The sequence below is a fragment of the Lithobates pipiens genome, unplaced genomic scaffold (assembly GCF_037356315.1).
Source record: "Lithobates pipiens isolate NorthernLeopardFrog02 unplaced genomic scaffold, aLitPip1_a1.2 Scaffold_23, whole genome shotgun sequence".
NCBI classification, from domain to species: domain Eukaryota; kingdom Metazoa; phylum Chordata; class Amphibia; order Anura; family Ranidae; genus Lithobates; species Lithobates pipiens.
In genome coordinates, this window is record NW_027507785.1 from 74,796,524 (window position 1) to 74,817,156 (window position 20,633).

The window sequence follows — 20,633 nt, forward strand, 5'->3', positions numbered from 1 at the left end:
ACAGAGGGAACATGTCAGCCCCCACAGCGGTGACCAGGCATGCTGTGGGGGCTTTGTTCTAAGGTAAGTATTTCATAATGTGCTAGTATGCGATGAATGCTAGCACATTATGTTATTGTCTTGCAGGTTTTTTTTTTTTTGCTTTTTTTTTTTTTTATCGGTTTACTTCAGCTGTAACCACTAGCCGACCAGCCGCCGCAGTTATACTGTGGCAGGTTGGCTCGGCTGGGCAAATCGCCATAGCTGGAAGTCGCTGCTTTAAGACCAGTCCCCTGAGCTGATGCGCATGCCTAGCGAGGGCACTGACCACCAGGCACCCACAGTCACTCGTGACAGAGGAAGAACCGGAATCTGTGTGTGTAAACACACAAATCACGGTTCGCTCAGGGGAAAGGAGACAGATCATGTGTTCATACTAAGTATGAACACCGCTCTCTCTCCTCCCCTAGTCAGTCCCATCCCCCTACAGTTAGAACACACCCAGGGAACACAGTTAACCCCTTGATCGTCCCCTAGTGTTAACCCCTTTCCTACCAATGTCATTTATTCAGTAATCAATGGCTATTTTAGCTCTGATTGCTGTATAAATGTCAGTGGTCCCAAAATAGTGTCAAAAGTGTCCAATCTGACAGCTGCAATATCGAATTCTTGATAAAAATCGCAAATCGCCGCCATTACTAGTAAAAAAAAAAAAAATACTAAAAATGACATAAATCTATCCCCTATTTTGTTGACGTTATAACTTTTGCGCAAACCAATCAATATACGCTTATGATTTTTTTAACAAAAATATGTAGAAGAATACATATCGGCCTAAACTGAGGAAAACTATTTTTATTTTGTTTTAATTTTGGGATATTTATTATAGCAAAAACTACAAAATATTTTGTTTTTTTTCAAAATTGTCACTCTTTTTTGTTTATAGCACAAAAAATAAAAACAGAGGTGATCAAATACCACCTAAAGAAAGCTCTATTTGTGGGGAAAAAAGGACATAAGTTTTGTTTGGGTACAATTTTGCATGACCGCGCAATTTTCAGTTAAATAGACGCAGTGCCGAATCGCAAAAAATGGCCTGGTCAGGAAGGGGGCAAATCCTTCCAGGGCTGAAATAGTTAAGCTTTTTAAAGCTTACCTTCAAACATATTAAAAACAAACTAATTTTGCATTTATTAATACATTATAGATATTTGACTTGATATCAGCCATTTATAAACCCTGTACAGCAGAGTTTAGACTAGGGGAGGGAGAGGGGCACGTAGAGACAAGTGTGTGATAAAGTACAAGGCTAGGCCCAAGCTGATAAGGGGAGAGAGCAGATTGACCGAGAGAGGAGCTCATCGGGTTGCTGCTTGTTCTTTCACTGTCCAGTCAAAGGCTGGAGGAGGGACAAGACCTGTAAGAGTTAAGGAACTGCAGCAGAGAAAAATCAGTTCTTCTGCCCTGCTAGACAGGGCGGTAATGTGTCTCTGAGCTATGTAAAGCTTAGCACTGGATAGGAGTACAAATCCTTTGGAAGGAAAGGTCTGGAGATCAGATTTAATTTATATGACAGATACACATACCGGAGGCAGACAGGAGTTCCATGTGGCTGTATCATCACTGCTGGTGCTCATGCTGACATTACAATGGTCTATTTGCGATTGGCTTAAGCCATGTGACATCCCCTCCTCCTCCAGCTCTTCATTTTGCTGCCTCTTCAGACTGGCCAGCATCTGCATCTCTGAAGCGCTGAGTCGGTTCATTTGGTAATTCCTCCAGTCGTAACACTACAGGGACAGAGGAAGGTTTCAAGTTATATTCAATACGATACAAGAAAAAGAGCAAAAGAACGCAGAAAGAAGTAAATGAACAGTCTGTGACCATAACTTTTTTAAAGGCAACCTGTCATTAGACACATTGAGGCTGTCTTTGCTGACTTCTTCTGAAACTGCTGGTTGCATGGCTCTCATGTGCATCCTCACGTGGCAGTGTTTTGAATCAATAGCTTGGAGACTTTATGCAAAAAAAGCACTTCTAAATTATATCTAACTTTCCTTATCTACATACTTGTTCTGCGCCACCATTTTCACTTTGCCCAATGCCTTATTATATACCTCACAACTTTTTGAGATGGGAAAGGACAGTTTTCCAAAATATTTTGGAAGAAGGCAAACCCTTGCCACGTTTCTGATAATGCCCACCCAGACCTATTAATGCATCAAAAATGATCTGTTAAGCCCCATACACACTATCAGTTTTTCTGCTGAGTTTTTCCTTCAGGTTTACCAAAACCATGTAGTGCAAGGGCCTGCCTGATTGCATACACATTGAAACTCCTAAGGATTGACCTCATATTATATGGTTTTGGTAAATCTGAAGGAAAAACTCATCAGAAAAACTGATAGCGTGTATGGGGCTTTAGAACCATATCAGCAGGAGTGGCAGCCATTTTCCCTTATGAAATCAATTCTTGGCTTTCTCAAAACTCTACAAAAGCCCATTTGCCAGCGAAGGATCAGGTAGGAAACAATTCCTCTCTTGTCCTTTGAGCTAGGGACCAACACCACAGGGAAAAGGATTGCTAACACAAATTAAAGGAATAATGTGCTTAAGGAGATTTTTTTTCCCCACAATATTTTTAGGGTTCACTCAAACAATAACCCATGTTATGTTGGACCTCAAGATGCATGTTGCCATACACCTGTAGGTAGATGCAGTCTATTCTCTCCACTGCAGGTGGCGCTCATCCACAGGAGGAATGTAGGTGGAGGAGGCAGTCGAGAGGAACCTAGTTCCTCTAGGATCTCCTCAGTCACAGAAAGGCAGTATCCAAATAGATGCTGGCATCCCGTGTGACTTTGGTGGCCAACTTGGGTCTGACAGAGTTTAATTAAGACTCTGGCTTTTGGGCTCTACACATTTCGCATGTGGCTACAGTAGGAACAAGTCACCCATCTGTCAGGGACAGTGCTCAGCATCAGGGAGAGTAGGTGAAAGGGAAAGTGCAGGGAACTTCCTTCCTGGAAGCCTCCTCACTTGGGTACGGGCTGGTCAGGTTGCATTCTACCCCTCAAGACAGATGCTGTGGGCACAACTGAGATATACTGTTTCTACCCATCGCAGTTACATCCTGTGAGCATGCCTAGTCAAGTTGCCTTCCCGTCGGGCTTGTTGTGCATTACTAAACTCCAATTTCAATACAGTTCTGTTTGCTGCAACTGGCCTCAGAGTGTTTACTGGCCACCACACCACACTGCACCAATCCACACACTTATTATTGTTACCATTATAACATGGGACTGCACCAACAGCTAGCACAATGCTTTACAAAATAAAGAGAAACTGTACAGCTACAATACAATTCAAGTCAGGGGGGCCCTGTTTGTGAAACTTTACAGTGCACCACAATGCACAGAGATCTATGCTCTCTGCATTGCATTGCCCTAATTTGAAATTAAATTGTGCATGACCAATTTCTTCATGCATATATACATTCCTTTAGAATGGGTTGCCTAATGGAAGGCCCTTGAATGCACATGAACAGTGCTAAGGTATGAATGGCCCTTACAGTTCACAGTTTTTAGCATACTAAGGCCCTGGACACACGGTCGGACATTCCAACGACAAAATGCATCAGATTTTGGCCACTTGTCTTGCATACACAAGGTCACACAAAGTTGTCAGAAAATCTGATCGTTCAGAACGCAGTGACGTAGAACACGTATGACGGGACTATAAAGAGAGCAGTAGCCAATAGCTTTCATCTCGTAATGTATTCTGAGCATGCGTGGCACTTTTTCCGTCAGAATTGTCTACACACGATCAGAATTTAAACGATTGGATTTTGTTGATGGAAAATTTTAGATCCAGATCTCAAACTTTGTGTGTCGGAAATTCCGACGGAAAAAGTCAGATGGAGCCGACACAAGATCAGATTTTCCGACACCAAGATCCGATCGCACATTTTTCGTCGGAAAGTCCGACCGCGTGTACAGGGCATTATAGTTTTTTACAACAAATGAGGAGAAGTAATACGTGAGAATAGATCATGCCATGAAACACATTGACTAAAGTAGATTATTTTAAAATAATTTCTTCCTTCAATACAAAAGTTGGTCAATTGCAACTTATTGACAACAGATCTTCATCTGGATACTAAACTGATTTAAGACTATTCATTTATTATTAGGGCTCGTTCAAATTGATGAAGAAAAACACTGTGAAAAACATGCATATCACTGCACCCAGAAATTACAGGTATTTCCAAACCACACGATCAGACCAGACAGGATTTAAAAAAACACAGTAAGTGCCCATTTAACAGCCCTTTCTATGTCAGACAAAGGGTGAGTCTCTGTGATGGACCACTGCCAAAAAGAAAAGAATAAGGAAATGACGTGGCAAAGAATGAATCGATGAGTTGGTCAAGTGCAAGCAGAGGTATTTGTTTAAGAAAATTTACAAATCCTCTACAGAGAATACACACGGGTAATTGGCTGTATGACCTCTCACCCATAGTTTATGCCAAGCATGTTTTGTTTTGCCCTGTTGGAATGAGGATCTCCATAAGGATTCCCGTTACCCTTGGGAGAGTGCCAGCAGACGTGTTGTGACCCTAACACAGTTTTAACCTATGGGCTCGTTGTGACCTTTTTTTAATCAGAATGTCATTTATAGCTGGCAAGTTTACGTTACTACCATTGAGGTGGCGGTTTTGATTCACAAATTCCTCAACATATTGTTGATGGACAACCACTCCGATGTTGTGATTTTGATATGAGCACTAAATCAGAGGACTTCTCATCATGTGGAATTTTACTTTAATTTTTAATTTATATGTAAACTATGCACATTTTATACAGGTATATATTTGGATTTTTTTTTTTTTTTCATTGCAGCTTAATATATTGAAATTGAAGATCTACTGTGAAAAATATCTCAATGGAGCTGCTGCTTTTTGTATTTTACGTTACACACTATTGCATTAATTCAATTATGATTTTGAGTTTACACATAAGTGCAGTTTTTTTTGTTTTTTTCTGCAAACAGCTGCTGTACAAATCAATTACAGGCTGTGGCAGTATGCTAGTAATCACACATTTGAGCATTTATTGTGTACAGGGCATATAGGTGGCTACAAACAAAAACTGTCTGGGTCCGGGGGCACACATCCATCCTTGTACAAAGAAAATGGTTGAATGTGCGATTACCAGCTGTGATATTCGTGGAGGTTCACGCAAGTGGAGTACGTTTTCAATGAGTTCATTCCAGGCAGGAAATACTGTTTAGGGTTTGTTGGCCTACTTTTATTTTATTTTTAAAGTTCCAATGAAACAAAATGTTACCATCACAGGAGTTTCCACCATCACGTCACAACACAAAAGCAGAGTTCATATTTAGCCTCTTTGCTTCTTCTTGCGATGTCACTACTCAGGCCTCAGACCAATTTCCAGCACTGCTGTGGTCATGTACAAGAATTCTGTACTTCACTTGCTCCCTTTTTCTCTTTTGCAGCTCTCTACTATTCTTGCCCATGCCCTTGCCTCTGGGCAGGGGACATCCTGTGGGCCTTCACATACACGCAGCTGGTCTCCAGATAAACATGCACACAGGGTTAGAGGCTTTGTCCCTCCCAAAGCTCTTTGAAGCCCCCGAACATAGTTACATCGTTAGTCTAGTTGAAAAAAGACACAAAATCCATCTAGCTCAACCAATAAAAAGGTCAAAAGAAAAGAAAACAACAAAAAAAAACACATTTTTTTTTTCATAGAAAAGGAAGATGACAACATACAATAATTGTAAAGAAAGGATTGAATGAGTTAAAGACGCTTATCAAAACAAGGCGGAGTTTGTGGGCATATTATGAGGCAGTCATTTATAAAATATAGTATCTTTATTACAAAAAGGATTAAAATAACATTAAAAAACACCCTACTAACTGATAAAGTCAATAGATACCCGATAGAATGGACATGGAGGTATGGATCTAAAAAGCTAGTATCTATAATCCGTAATGGATACAAAAACACTGTGTAAAGGTATCAAAGATTTGGATCCATGAACTTCTCCATGCCTTCTTGTCAACGCATTTCACAAATTTTAATAGCTTCCTCAGAACATACTGGGTATGTGCTGATAAACTTTGAGACCAGGTATGGGGTGACACAACACAAGACAAATTACGGATGAAGAATATTCCATTCTGCAGACAGAGTTTGCAGAGGTGGAGAGTAAACCAACACTTAGGTTGAGGAGAAGAGGAAATCTCACCTCCAATGTAACCAAGGTCACTGATGATTCTAATAGTGGGAGTAAGGATGATTCAATCAGAGTAAAGTACTGAATGGAAAGGTGAACCACATATCAGACATCATGATACATCTGTCGATATCAAGAACTTGTATAATCACCTCTGAACGGGAGACATGACTGTTGCTTTCATATATCCACCAGAGTAAGGTCCCAGTCATCAGATAAGTAAGTACATGAAGCCTTATTTTCATGTATCAAGAGTTCTTCATTTTGGAGGGCTTATTTATAGAGCCAAAACCAAAAAATCCAGAGTGGGGTATGAGGTGCCTCTCCTGGGTAGGATTAATAGTGCCAGTTCACTTTTTTTTCCCTCAATCCTATAAACACAGTGCCCCCTTGAACTCTGTGATGACCTTAAAATGAATAACTCAACACCAAGTTCACTATATGGACCCCTTATGTATCTATACATGTTGATCATACCTCCTCTTAATCTCCTCTTCTCAAGAGAGAATAAATTCAGTTCCTCATAGCTGAGTTCCTCCATGCCTCTTATCAGTTTGGTTGCCCTTCTCTGCACTTTCTCCTGTTCTTGGAAATCCTTTTTGTGAACCGGTCCCCAAAACTGAACTGCATATTCCAGATAAGGTCTTACTAATAATTTATACAGGGGCAAAATAATATCTCTCTCTGGAGTCCATACCTCTCAATACAAGAAAGAATTGGAAGCTGAAGTTGGAAACCGGAGCTTGGCATTGCATGCTATTATTAAGCTTATGATCTACCAGAACACCCAGATCCTTCTCCACCATTGATTCCCCCAGTTTTACTCCACCTAGTATGTATGATGCATGCATATTCTTAGTCCCTAAGTGCATAACTTAGCATGTATCAATATTGAACCTCATTTGCCACATAGGTGCCCAGAACCCAAAACTCCATAACCCAATCTGGGAATTAGCAATCCTAAAGAAAACTGAAAAAAGGTTTTCTCTGCTCAGAACTGATATTCTGAAGCCCATCTGTGCATCCTTGAGAACCCTGTGTGCCATTTACCTCTTTTTTGCACAGTGGCAGGTTTCAGCACTTTTACACAGCGTACAGATGCAGCCTGTATTTGATTTGTTTGGATGGCTGTATGCAAACACCTGTCATTCCTGGGCTCAGAGGTATGCTTATTTTTCATGGTGTACGGCTTCCTGTCCCCATATGAATAAACCCATACACCTTAATTGGTACATACTATTTCCTGTGGGCACTTCTGTCCTTTTTGTCCTAATACCCAGTCCACACAAAAAAGGAAATAAGTTCATCAGTGATCCTAATGCAGGCGAATTGCAGCCCATTTGTTCTTTTTGTTCCTTTATACAAAGGGCAAATAATCAATACAGTTATTTGAAGTTTAGATGAAAAGTTTTGTGCTATTGGACCATCAAATCTAACAGAGAGACAATCAAAGCAGAAAAGGGGTAGAGGGATTTAGTTTCAAAAGAGGGACTGTTCCTAGAGATAAGGGACAACTGGGAGTTATGTTACTATTGGTATGATTTTTTATTTATTTGCTTTTCATGTATCAGCCCAACAGTAGGGAGAGTGTGTAGGAAGCCCTAATTGGGGGAAACCTGCTGATATCCTACAACATTATTAGATACAGCATTCCCTTGCTTAATATTATTAGTGCAGATCATTACAGGTACTCTAATCAAATCTAATCTAATCAAATACAGTCATTTACTATGTTGCAAGCACAAAAAAACAAAAACAAACAATCTGCTAATTTTTGTGTCTGGGGTAGATTTAGAATAACATCATGATTTTATTTCTTATAATAAAACCAATAAGTGCACAAAAATTAATCTTAGGAGTCCATATCCTTTTATTGCTTCTATGAAAGGCAGCCAACGCATTTCAGGAGGAGCCAAAAACAGAGTTGGCTGCCTGTTACTTTTTTTGTGAAATCACTTAAAGGCTTTGGATGTTATTTTGGTGCTCTTATTGATGCGATTACATGTGGAGTTCTCAATGTGGACAACCCCACCTCTGAGGCCCCATCATAGATAATACTATGGATTATTAACATGTAAAAATGAGGCTTTTCTATTATGCATTCTTTTTCTGCATGTGGCCATGTTATCTGTGGGCAAGTCTATTATTCAGGTTTTCTTGTACATATGTGCTAAGTACACATCTCAGCTGTGCCTATGCACTAATGTCAGGGCTGGGCTCAGCCCTTCCTTCTCTGGGCTGGCCGCTCAGCTGTCGGCTAATTGCCAGCTCCCATCTCTCCCCAGTGACTCAACTGTTGATGATATCCTGCTAGTCAGTCCTGCCTGCTTAAGCCATCCAGCCCAGATGATCTCTGCCGTCACCTTGGTCAACATCACAAAGACTATCTCCTGAGTTCCTGTTAAAGACTTGCTTGGCTGACAGTCCTTCTGGCTCCAGATCCTGCTTGCTGTTCCACTACGCTGTTCCCTCCACCACCCTATGCTTACGTGCAAATGTGAACGCTATGATTAAGCACCAGATCCAAGTGTGCAACATGTAAGCTGCTTGCATCCCCCTCTTTTGTACCATCTGGATTGACTGCTGCACTTTGGATTTTAATCAAATAAAGGCGTTGTATCTGAGTGCTGCCGCCCAGGCTTATTCGTTTGTTCTCTGATCCCAGCAGAGCCTGCACCTGAGTGCCTATCAAGGGTGTGTGTCATTTGGAACCTGTGCTTTGAGAGTTTGCTTTTCTTTTTCTTCTCAAATGTGAACGCATACATAAGTTCTGCACACATATGTAAACAGTGATTGCACCACACTCCAGTGTAGTAAAGGGATCTGACAGGGAAAACTTTGAATGGGTGTGCCACATCCCATGAATTAAAGGAAAAGGAGAGATGCCCCTGGATATGGAACTTTAAAGGCACTACCACAAAAAGCAAAAAAAGGAATTTAAATAAACGTATTTTATTATACAAAGCATATATCAATATAAGACAATATATATAGATAATACATAGAAAATTCTAAGCGTGGATACAGAATAAAAACCCGTCAATGATAAATGAACACATCTCCCTGAACCAGACGTGTTTCGGAGAAACCTTTTCCTTCATCAGGGTTCTTTTTGGAGAGATTAGTATATTGTACACATTGACAAAAAAGAACGTAAGCATCCACAAAGTTAAAAATAGGAAATGTGCAGCCTCGCATCCGGCTCCCCACACACAGCACTCCAATGGTCGACTCACAATGTATATGAATGACTAAGAGACATGTTAAGGGAGGATAGAAGATCCCCAATAGCATCAAAGAGACACCGCATCCTAACCTGGGTACAGTGCTTGTATGCGTGCTGGGATCAAAGGGCAAAAACCTATATGTAAAACTATCCGCATATACTGGCAGGTAAGGCAGTCATTATAAGTGGGCAGTCATAAGTGGCGTGGACAAAACCGCAAACCCTCCTGCGGACATTTAACACAGTTCACAGCCCAGTTCTCCACAGACCTTCCACACCAGTGCCACACTTAGAAGTTTCTATGTATTGTCTATATATATTGTCTTATTTTGATATATGTTTTGTACAATTAAATACATTTATTTTCCACACTCCAGTGTAACTCTAAATTGGTAACCTGTAAAGGTATTGAAAGCAGACCTCCACCCTGAAGTGGAAGTTCCGCTCATCTGATCCCTCCCCCCTCCGGTGCCACAATCGGCACCTTTCAGGGGGGAGGGGGGTGCAGTTACCTGGATAATCCAGGTATCTGCACCCACTTCCGGGACAAGACCGCCGCAGATGCCCCCCCCCCCATTGTGTTCTGGGAAACACACAGTTCCCAGGACACAGCGGGGACCAGTAGACTTGCGCATGCGCAGTAAGGAACCGGGCAGTGAAGCCGCAATGCTTCACTTCCCGATTTCCTGACAGAGGATGGCAGAGGGGCAGCAGAGAGACGAACGATTGCTCGTCATCTGCCGCCGACATCACTGGACCCTGGGTCAATATATTAAAAGTCACCAGCTGCAATATTTGTAGCTGCTGGCTTTTAATCTTTTTTTTAAAAGGTGCAGTTCCTCTTTAAGGAGTCGCCTATGGAGAATTTTAAGTACCATAGTTTGGTGCCATTCCATGGGCAGGCACAATTTTAAAGCATGACATGTTTGGTATCTATTTATTTGGCATAACACCATCTTTTATATTTTACAAAAAAAATAAAAAATGGGTATTATATTGTGTTTGTGTGCAATAAATTTCAATAAAGGGTATTTTACCCCAAAAATTTGTGTTTGAAAACCGTTGCATAAAAAATTGTCACAGCCATCATTTTCTTCTTTAGAGCTTCTGCAAATTATATATATATATATATATATATATATATATATATATATATATATATATACAGGGCTCAAGTCCTGCGGGAACGCATGGTAATGGAGTTCCTGTACTTTTTCCACAACAGGAACTCGGTTCCCGATAGCAGCCGTGTCATGCAAGACTTTGAAGTATGTGAGCTGTGTGGCAGCCGCTGACACAGCTCGCAATAGTAAGTGCCGCACTCCAGGGGTGGACTGACCATTCAGGCATTGGCAGTAGGGGGCCCCATGACAGCTTCCTCTTCGAACTACCTGTCAATCACAGCTAGCTGACAGTTAGATCAGGTCCCTGCTGCTAAGAGATTGTATTTAGTCAGATTTCTCGTGATATATATATATATATATATATATATATATATATAATGTTTGGGGATTCTAAGTAATTTTCTTTTTTTTTTTTTTCAAATATAATTTTTTTTTTTTTTCAAATATAATTTTTATTCAGCTCCAAACAAGGGAAGACAAGGTACAATACAAAACATGTAAGTACAAAACATAAGGCAGACAAGTAAAACTTATTAAGAATATACAGACAATAATAATCAAGCCTTCCATCAATCTCGACCCTTTAGAAGTATCGAAAAAAAAAAAAAAAGAATAATACCGAGATCCAGGGTCTCCCTAGTGCCAAACCCCTCCGGCGCTACCCATCACCAGAGGGGGGGGGGGGGGGGCGTCTTTCCCACTTTTCACTCTTTTCAAAAAAATAAGAAAAAGGAAAGAGAAAGGGAAAAAAAAGAAAAAAAAGGAGAGAGGAGAAAAAATGGATTTTCTTCTCTTTTTTTGTTTCCCCTTTTTCTCCTCTAAGTAATTTTCTAGCAATGTATGTAAGAAGTGTCAGAATTGGCCTGGTAGGGAAGTAATTAAAACAATTAAACACATTTGGCTGGAGCTGGGCTTTAACAAACCAGTACATTCGGGGTTATTCCCAATCCTTGGTGGTATCACATGGAGATCTATTTGATAAATGTATCAGTAACTGCAGATTTTTATTGAAGTAGAATTGTACAGTATAAGTGTCTTTTGTACTCTGTATATATTACATTTTATACGTTTTCATTATCTGAATAATAATGTCTGTTTAATTTAGGCACGCACGCCAGAGGCTACATCAAACATTACCTTGGCAGCTGATACAATTTGCATGGAAATGTCCAGCTGAACAGATTCAGGATCTGCCAGACTCCCCTACTCAGCAAGGATTCAGAGAACTTTTTTTTATTTTTTTTAAAAAGAATGTATTGAGTATTAGATCATCATTAAATTTTGCGAGTTTCAGTTGTGAACAGAGACTCTTCATCTCCAAAGTAGCATAATAAAAATAATTCAGCTGCCTTTCATCTGTGACAGCTAAGTGTGTGACAGCACCATACAGGTCCACTTCTGAAGCGTGCCTTTGTGACAAAATGACAACTCTTCTAAAACGTCTGCAGAACAGTACACAAAAGCGTCTAGTGTTTAAACACCAATCAAATTGTACTACAGTGCTAGACAGGTGTAGATTCGAAAAGGCCATGTGCAGCACTGGGACTGAAATTAAAAAAAAAAATCTACAGGATATAAAAGCATAGCAAACTTTTGATTTCTTTTATCTGCAATGATCCAGAGCCGCACATATAGAATCTGACTATTTCGCTTTGAACTAACCCTCTTTCAAAATTTTATATACACGTTTTGTAAATTGCAAAAGCTCCAAAGTAGAGGTTTTTTTTTCTTTTCACATGTTGACACAGCCATGTATTAAAGTGAAATAATGACATTACAATTCTACAAAACATTTACAAAAAAAATTTTTTTTACTTACCAGAAACCCCTGTTGCTAGGCAGTCTTCCTAATCTGCCTCTTCTGTCACTTCCTTCTCTTCGGCGAGCTGCCCCATTGTCTTCTGGGACATGTGTGTGTCCCAGAAACCAACAGGGCCATTCACAAAGCGCAGCGCGACTCTCGCATGCGCAGTAGGAAACGGGCAGTGAAGCCGCAAGGCTCTAATGCCTGTTTCCCTTAGTAAGAATGGTGGCGCCGGCACCACGGGCTCGCTGGACAGGTAAGTTTCCTTAGTAAAAGTCAGCAGCTCCAATGTTTGTAGTTGCTGACTTAAAAAAAAAAAAGTCTGGAACACCGCTTTAAGGAAGAAAATAAATATACACTCACCGACCACGTTATTAGGTACACGTTGTTAGTACCGGGTTGGACCCCCTTTTGCCTTCAGAACTGCCTTACTTTTTCGTAGCATAAATTAAACAAGGTGTTGGAAACATTCCTTTAGAGATTTTGGTCCATATTGATATAATAGCATCACGCAGTTGCTGCAGATTTGTCAGCTGCACATCCATGATGTGAATCTCCCATTCCAACCACATCACAAAGGTGCTCTATTGGAGGAGATCTGGTGACTGTGGAGGCCATTGGAGTACAGGGACCTCATTGTCATGTTCAAGAAACCAGTGGTGAGATGATTGGAGCTTTGTGAAGTAGTGCATTATCCTGCTGGAACGAGCCATCAGAAGATGGGGACACTGTAGTCATAAAGGGATGGACATGGTCAGCAACAATGCTCAGGTAGGCTGTGGCATTTATAATATGCTCATTTGGTACTTAAGGCCCCAAAGTGTGCCAAGAAAATATCCTCCACACCAATACACCACCACCAGCCTGATCAGTTTATACAAGGCAGGATGGATCCATGCTTTCATGTTGTTTACGCCACATTCTGACCCTACCATCTAAATGTTGCAGCTGAAATCAAGACTCATCAGACCAGACAACGTTTTTCTAATCTTCTCTTGTCTAATTTTGGTGAGTCTGTGCAAATTGTAGCCTCAGTTTCCTGTTCTTAGCTGACAGGAGTGGCCCCCATGTAGTCTTCTGCTGCTGTAGCCCATCGGCTTCAAGGTTTAATGTTTTGTGCGTTCAGAGATAGTATTCCGACTGCCTTGGTTGTAGAGAGTGATTATTTGAGTTACTGTTGCTTTTCTATCAACTTGAACCAGCCTGCCCATTCTCCTCTGACCTCTGACATCTGAAATACTCAGACCAGCCCATCTGGCAGCAACAACCATGCCACATTCAAAGTCAACTTAAATCTCCATCTCTTCCACATTCTGATACTCAGTTTGAACTTCAGCAAGTTATCTTCACCTTGTCTAGATGCCTAAATGCATTGAGTTCCTGCCATCTGATTGGCTGATTAGCAATTTGTGTTACCAAGCAATTGAACAGGTGTACCTAATAAAGGGGCAGGTGAGTGTAGGTATTAAAGGATAAGTTTACCTTTATACAAAAATAAAAATGAATGCACATTTTTTTGCAGGTAAATAATGCACATTTATTTTTATTTTTTCACTGTAAAGCAAAGCATTGCACCCACGATCACGCCCACTCTGCTTTATGGGAACTCGGATGTAAACATGCCGGCCGTCCTTTTATACCCGACTGCCTTCTGATACAATCTGGCCAGACAGAGGGGAACGGATCACCTTCTCTTTGTTTTTGCCAGATTGGATTGGAGGTAGGCAGGTGTAAACGGACACAAGTGCGTTTTCATATCCCGCTACATAGAGGGAAACAGAGGGCCCGTTTTTCAGGCGGACCTGGACCTCTCGTGAAAAAAGCCTGAGTACAGTATGTAAATTTGATCGATATCAGCTTTTTGCATTCCTTGTACAGCAGGGCTAGTCTCGAAGAGGGAGCAGCAGCGCAGCCAATGAGTTGTTTTGCAGTGCTTATATGCTAACAAGGATCATGCAGATAGTTGCTTGCGGGGAAATTAATTTCAAGTCCTGCAGATACAACAGAAATTAAGGGAAATATCTCTTCAAAGGGACTGGAATTTGCATCTCCAAGAGTTGTCACAGGAACAAGTGTTCCAGTAGGAGGAATTTCCCACACTTGTGTTTTTTATCACTATCTGTTTGAGTTCCAGTGGTCACCAGGACAAGTAGAAGGTGAATTCCTCATTGCCAGGGACACAGAACAAAAAAAAAGTGGCTTTACATATACTTGAAATTGTTCTAAAGGCTGGACATTTTTTACCTTAAAGTGGATGTAAACCCTCACATATAGCCAGTGAAGTAAACAGCCTCAGATGATACACAGATGTAGCACCCTGATGTTTAGGCAGGGTTGCTCCTAGTTACCTTGGCTCATTCTTAGGGATCAATTCATTTCACCCAGAATTGCTGCACTTTTCTCTTCTGCCACTAGGTGGCTGGGTACCTGGTGGCATTAGATAAGACAAGGGCAAAGCAAGGACAGATTAGGACTATATGGGGTATCTCAGCCAATGGGCAGGGGTTTTCTTGAATACCTTGGCCTGCTGGAAGAACCTATATGTTTGGATGGGGTCAGGTGATTGGGGTTCTGTGCCACCTGGATGGCTGTCTGAGTGGACATGTGTTGTATTGCCCGGGCAGCTAGGCCAGAGTTTGGGCATATCACAGGCACATCTGGCTGCTAGGCTGTCTCAGGGCCTATCCAGAAGCAAGAGAGCAGCGCAGGGTTGGGATTGCGGCTTTCTGTCCAACCAGAAGTGGTGGTTCTGCCGACCGGAAAATCTGTCGTGGTTGGGGGAAGAAGGGAAGCTGTCGCCACTAAGGGACCATCCACCTTATTCTAACTTCAGCAGGTATCAAGCCAGGGGCCCAGCTAGCAGAGTGTGTCAAGCAAGGGACCGAGCATACCAGTGGGGTGAAGCTTGATAAGTATCTGGAGTGCCAAGCTAGGGACCCAGCAGAGAAGCGGGGGTGACGCTTGAGGAAGATACTACAGTGAAGATTGGAAGAGCTCAAGGGATTCAGCGGTAGTGAATCGTCTAGTCTAGTGAGAGAGAGAGAGAGACTGGGCGCTCAATGGGTTGAAGAACTACAAGAAGTGATTGTAGTGGAAGTGATGGAACTGTTACACCTTGTTTTACAAACTTTTAAAGACTGTTGCCATAGGAGACAGCATTCCTACACATGCAGATGTGGCATCTTGCTGGATGCCTTTCCCTGCATGGCTGTCTACCTGTAGAAGTCTCGGAGTCTGCAAATTAACATTGCAATTACCTAAGGATGTCCTGGCCCTAACTCTCTCTCCCAAAGTTCTATTTAAGAGAAATACAATCTCTTTGCATTCAAAAAGTGTCTGGCGCCCAAGAATCTAACTTGCGTTACACCCACTATGCCTTACAGCCCACTCTATATGGAAGGATGTCAGCAGTTCTTGGCTAAAGGTTCTCATTAGACTAAAGGATCCACCAGTAGATTTAGATTCTTGCCCTACACTGTGAGACAGCTGATTGGAGGAAAGGCACACCCCCCCCCCCCCATATATGCAGAAAAAGGAAGAAACAATGCAGAGATGTGAATTGACCAGCTCTCTGCTAATCTATTTATAGCACCCACTTTGACACAAAATTCAGAAATTCAGGCTGGTTTTATCACAGTTGACTGAGAATTTGTCAGAGGTTATCATGCTGATAACAGAAGAACGGAGGAGAGGAAAGCCACAGGGCATAGGGCTTTGAAGAAAGATAAGAAAATACTGCAGATATATGTGCCCAGCTCAAATTTCCTGAATCAGGTTTACATCCACTTTATTGTATTCCCTGCATTAAGGTAAAAATATGTCCCTGTATTTGTATCGTCCTCTCACCTCTTTGTATTCTCACCTGAGCCTGGTCTCAATCCAGCACTGTGCCCATCTACAATGCCCTTCTCTATTTTTACAGAAGCAGCAGCAGGAGCCATCGTCTCTGGCTGCTGTCAATCAAATCCCATAAACTGGGGCAGGGCTCAGCTACCCTGTGTGTGTCAACAGATGCACACAACCCATCTTGGGGATGAGCCAGCAGGTGTGCCCCCATAGGAAGTGGCTTCCTGTGGTGGTACACTGAGAAGAGGAGGAGCCCAGAGCACTGACGTGGGACCAGAGAAGAGGAGGTTCGGGGCCATTCTGTAAATACCACTGCACAGAGCAGGTAAGTATGACATGTTTATTGTCTTAATAATAAAAAAAATAGAGTGATATTAAAGACTTTCTTTTACAAAACAAAACAAAAAAAAAAAAACAAACATGTAATACTCACCTTCTCAGTGCAGTGGTTTTGCACAGAGCATCCCTAATGCTCTTCTTCCGGGGGCCCTCGTTGGGGCTCTTGGCCCCTCCCTCCTGACAATTCCCCCGACGACAAGCAGTTTGCAATGGGGGCACCCAAGTAGGCCCATTCCTGAGCCGGGGCTCTGCGTATCCATTCACACGTAGAGCCATGGCCCAGCCCCACCCCCTCTCTCTCCTCATTGGCTTACTGTGTGTGAGCATGAACACTGTGTTGATGGGGGAATCAAGCAAAATTCTTTCCTGGTTGTAGGAAAGAAATACGCTGTATGGCCGGCCTTACTGGATCAACACCCTAAATAATGAACAGGGATACGAATACTGGCTCATAGCTCAATGAATAGCTGGAGGTGTGTAGGTGACACAAAAGCTAAATTGATGAACCTGGAGATAAGTGTGTCACTTGCCTTGCTGTGCAGTGTGGTAGAGGTGTGTAATCACAGGACTTTCTATACACAATTGCAAACCATTTGGCAGGTTACCATACACATATTTAATTAGCTGTGTGCCTGGAGTCCAAAATGAATACTGGAAATGTTGCTTTTCCTAGTTTTCTTTACGTTTTAGGAAACATCTTTCAGGCTTGGCTGCATACACACATTTGGGAATGTCAATGCTGTAGGCCAAAAACTCTTGGCTCCCAAATGGTTACCTGCTACAAATGCATGAAGATTTTGAAACCTGCTGAACTTTTGTGTTCATTATCTAGCATGTGCGATTCCATCTGATTCTCTGCAAAGCTGCGCACGGGAAAAAAATGGAAATGATCCGGGTTGTACACGGACATCTCTCTAAGACGTTAAAGACGAATTCTCGAATCCCTACGAGTTGTTAAATTCTTTAGATCCTACTTGGAATGAAGAAAGATCATCCGTGTGTCATTATTTTCTATCTGAGCTTTTTATGCTGCTTTAATGTTTCAAGAGCTCAAATTTTCACACATTTCTTACACTGTTACATGAGCTGTTTTGAGAAGATTTATGCAGTTCTATTATGGACTAAAAATAACTCAATAGACAGGCTGCTGGAATGAAGAAAAGATTTGGAATAAGCTGGGTGGATATGTCTGCCGGAAAAACGAATCACTTTTTGTTTAACTATAAAGTAAAAGACCTGCGGTGAATGCCAAAAATCATTATCCTATCCACCGTAACATGTTCCGTGGCTGAGCTAATATTTACAAACTAAACAAATAAACTAAATTGGGAAATTTACATAGAAGCACAAATTGTCAGAGCAAAGCCACGTGTGTACTTTCCCACAGTTACTGTAAAATCTCCGTAAGTAATGAAGGAAAATTACGGCGTGTTTTCTATCAGCACGTTTGCAGTTATATTAACCAGTTGACTTCCGGAAGGGTTTACCCTCTTCATGACCAGGCCATTGTTTGCTATTCAGTACTGCACTACATTAACCGGTAATTGCGTGGTCATGCAACGCTGTGCCCAAACAAAATATAGCGGTATATAATTTTTTTGCACACAAATAGAGCTTTTTTTTGGTGGTAATTGATCCCCACTGTTTTTTGTTTTTTTTTTGTAACATGAATAAAAAAAGCCCTGAAATGTAGAAAAAAAAAAACATATTTTTTTTCATTTCTGCTATGAATTAAAAAAATAAAATGTCTTTAAATTTTGGCCAAAATATATTCTGCTACATTTTGTTGATAAAATAATAATCCAAATAAGTATACATTGAGTGGTTTGCGTGAAAGTTATAGCCCCTACAAACTATGGGAAATACAAAAAATATGGAATCACCATTCTTGGAAAATGTTTATTCAATTGTTTAATTGAATAGAAAAAAAACTAATTTTAAACATGCCTCAAAACTATTTTCATTTAACATTCTAACTATCTGGCTTTAAGAAAGACTTAAAGAAATGAAGAAAAGAAAGAAAACTGTAGTCAATTGCAACTTTGTTACACCAACTCTGGCATGGATTTAACTATTGACAAATAGTATTCTTCATCAATCCGGTTCCAACTTTCTCTTATTGCAGTTGCCACATCAGTTTTGCAGGTTGGAGCCATGTCATTGTCTATTTTCTTGTCATTGTCTATTTTTATTGGACTATTTTCTTTCATTGCCACCAAAGATTTTAAATTGGATTGAGGTCCAGACTATTTGTAGGCCATGCCATTAACATTATATGTCTTTCTTGAAGAAACTTTTTCACGGCTTTTGCCCTATGACATGATGCATTATCATCCTGAAAAATGATGTCATCATCACCAAACATCCTTTCAATTGATGGAATAAGAAGGTGTCCAAAATCTCAATATAAACTTTTGCATTTATTGAAGATTAAGGCCTAATGCACACTGGGCTTTTTTGACGTTTTTACAGCAGCTGATTTTGGCTGTAGACATTTTTTTTCTACAGTCATTAACCACTTCCCGACCAGCGCACGACGATGTACGTCGACAGAATGGCACGGGCAGGCATATTGGCGTACAGGTACGTCCAATATTCAATGCCGCCCCGGCCATCGGGAGCGCGCCGCGCCATCACCCCCGTGAGTCCGGTCGCAGGACCCGCGGACTCGATCGCCGCGGGCATCCCCGCGATCGTCTCACGGAGCGGCCGAATGGAGGAAATGCAGAGTAAACAGCATTTCTCCATTCTGCCTAGCAACTAGTGACGCTGATCTCTGCTCCATGTGATTGGAGCAGAGATCAGTGTTCACTAAATGAAAGCCCAACCCCCCCACAGTTAGTAACACACCCCTAGGAACACTTAACCCCTACACTGCCACCCACTGGTTAACCCCTTCACTGCCAGTGTCATTTACACAGGAATCACTGCATTTATATAGCAGTGATTACTGTATAAATGACAATGGTCCCAAAAATGTGTCAAAAATGTCCGATGGGTCCCCCGCAATGTCGCAGTCACAATAAAAATCGCTGATCGCCGCCATTACTAGTAAAAAAAAAATAATAAAAAATTATTAATAAAAATGCTATAAAACTATCCCTATTTTGTAAACGCTATAACTTTTGCGCAAACCAATCAATAATCGCTTATTGCGATTTTTTTTACCAAAAATATGTAGAAGAATACGTATTGGCCTAAACTGAGGGAAAAAAATGTTTTTTTATATATTTTTGGGGGATATTTATTATAACAATAAGTAAAAAATAATGCGTTTTTTTCAAAATTGTCGCTCTATTTTTGTTTATAGCGCAAAAAATAAAAACCGCAGAGGTGATCAAATACCACCAAAAGAAAGCTCTATTTGTGGGAAAAAAAGGACGTCAATTTTGTTTGGGAGCCACATCGCACGACCGCGCAATTGTCAGTTAAAGCGACGCAGTGCCGAATCGCAAAAAGTGGTCTGGTCTTTGACCAGCAAAATGGTCCGGTCTGCAAGTGGTTAAACTCTCCATCATGTTATCCTAAAGTGATACTAAAGGATCGTTTTTTTTTTTTTTAAACGAACGTCATACTTACCTCCATTGCGCAGCTTGTTTTGCACAGATGTGGCTCCTCTCAACATTAGATAACTCCCTTGGAGAAGCGGGGGTTACCTTGCGGGCACACTCCCGAGTACAGCAGTCAGCATTCACCGTCCATAGAGGTGGAATGCAGGACTCAGCTCTTCCCACCTGGCGCCCGTGTCATTTGATTTGAATGACAGCAGCGGGAGCAAAATTCGGGGCTCAGGTAAGTAAAACAGGGGGGACGGGGCTGGGGGGACGGTGACTGCGAGGTGTTTTTTCACCTTAATGCATAGTTTCTTATCCCTTCAATTCAAGGTATAGGGAAAAGTAATCAATACATATTTGGTGCTGTTAGACAGTAAAGTGGAACTTTACCCATACCAGTTTGATATGAAATTTTAACAAAAGAACATACACTCCACCAGTGGTGGCTGGTGCTCAGTTTTCTTGGAGGAGGCAGCCTGCGCAAACCCCCACCCCCCCCA

The 20,633-nt window shown here is 41.3% G+C and overlaps 1 protein-coding gene across 1 annotated transcript in view; it reads right to left on the reverse strand.

Annotated features, from left to right (window-relative positions):
- Window positions 1-20,633, reverse strand: part of CFAP20DC (CFAP20 domain containing) — a 490,970-nt gene that overhangs the window by 128,930 nt on the left and 341,407 nt on the right. Inside the window, exon 15 of the mRNA XM_077451901.1 lies at window positions 1,566-1,769. Coding sequence (XP_077308027.1) covers window positions 1,566-1,769 — 204 coding nt within the window. The remainder of the gene's footprint in view (window positions 1-1,565; window positions 1,770-20,633) is intronic.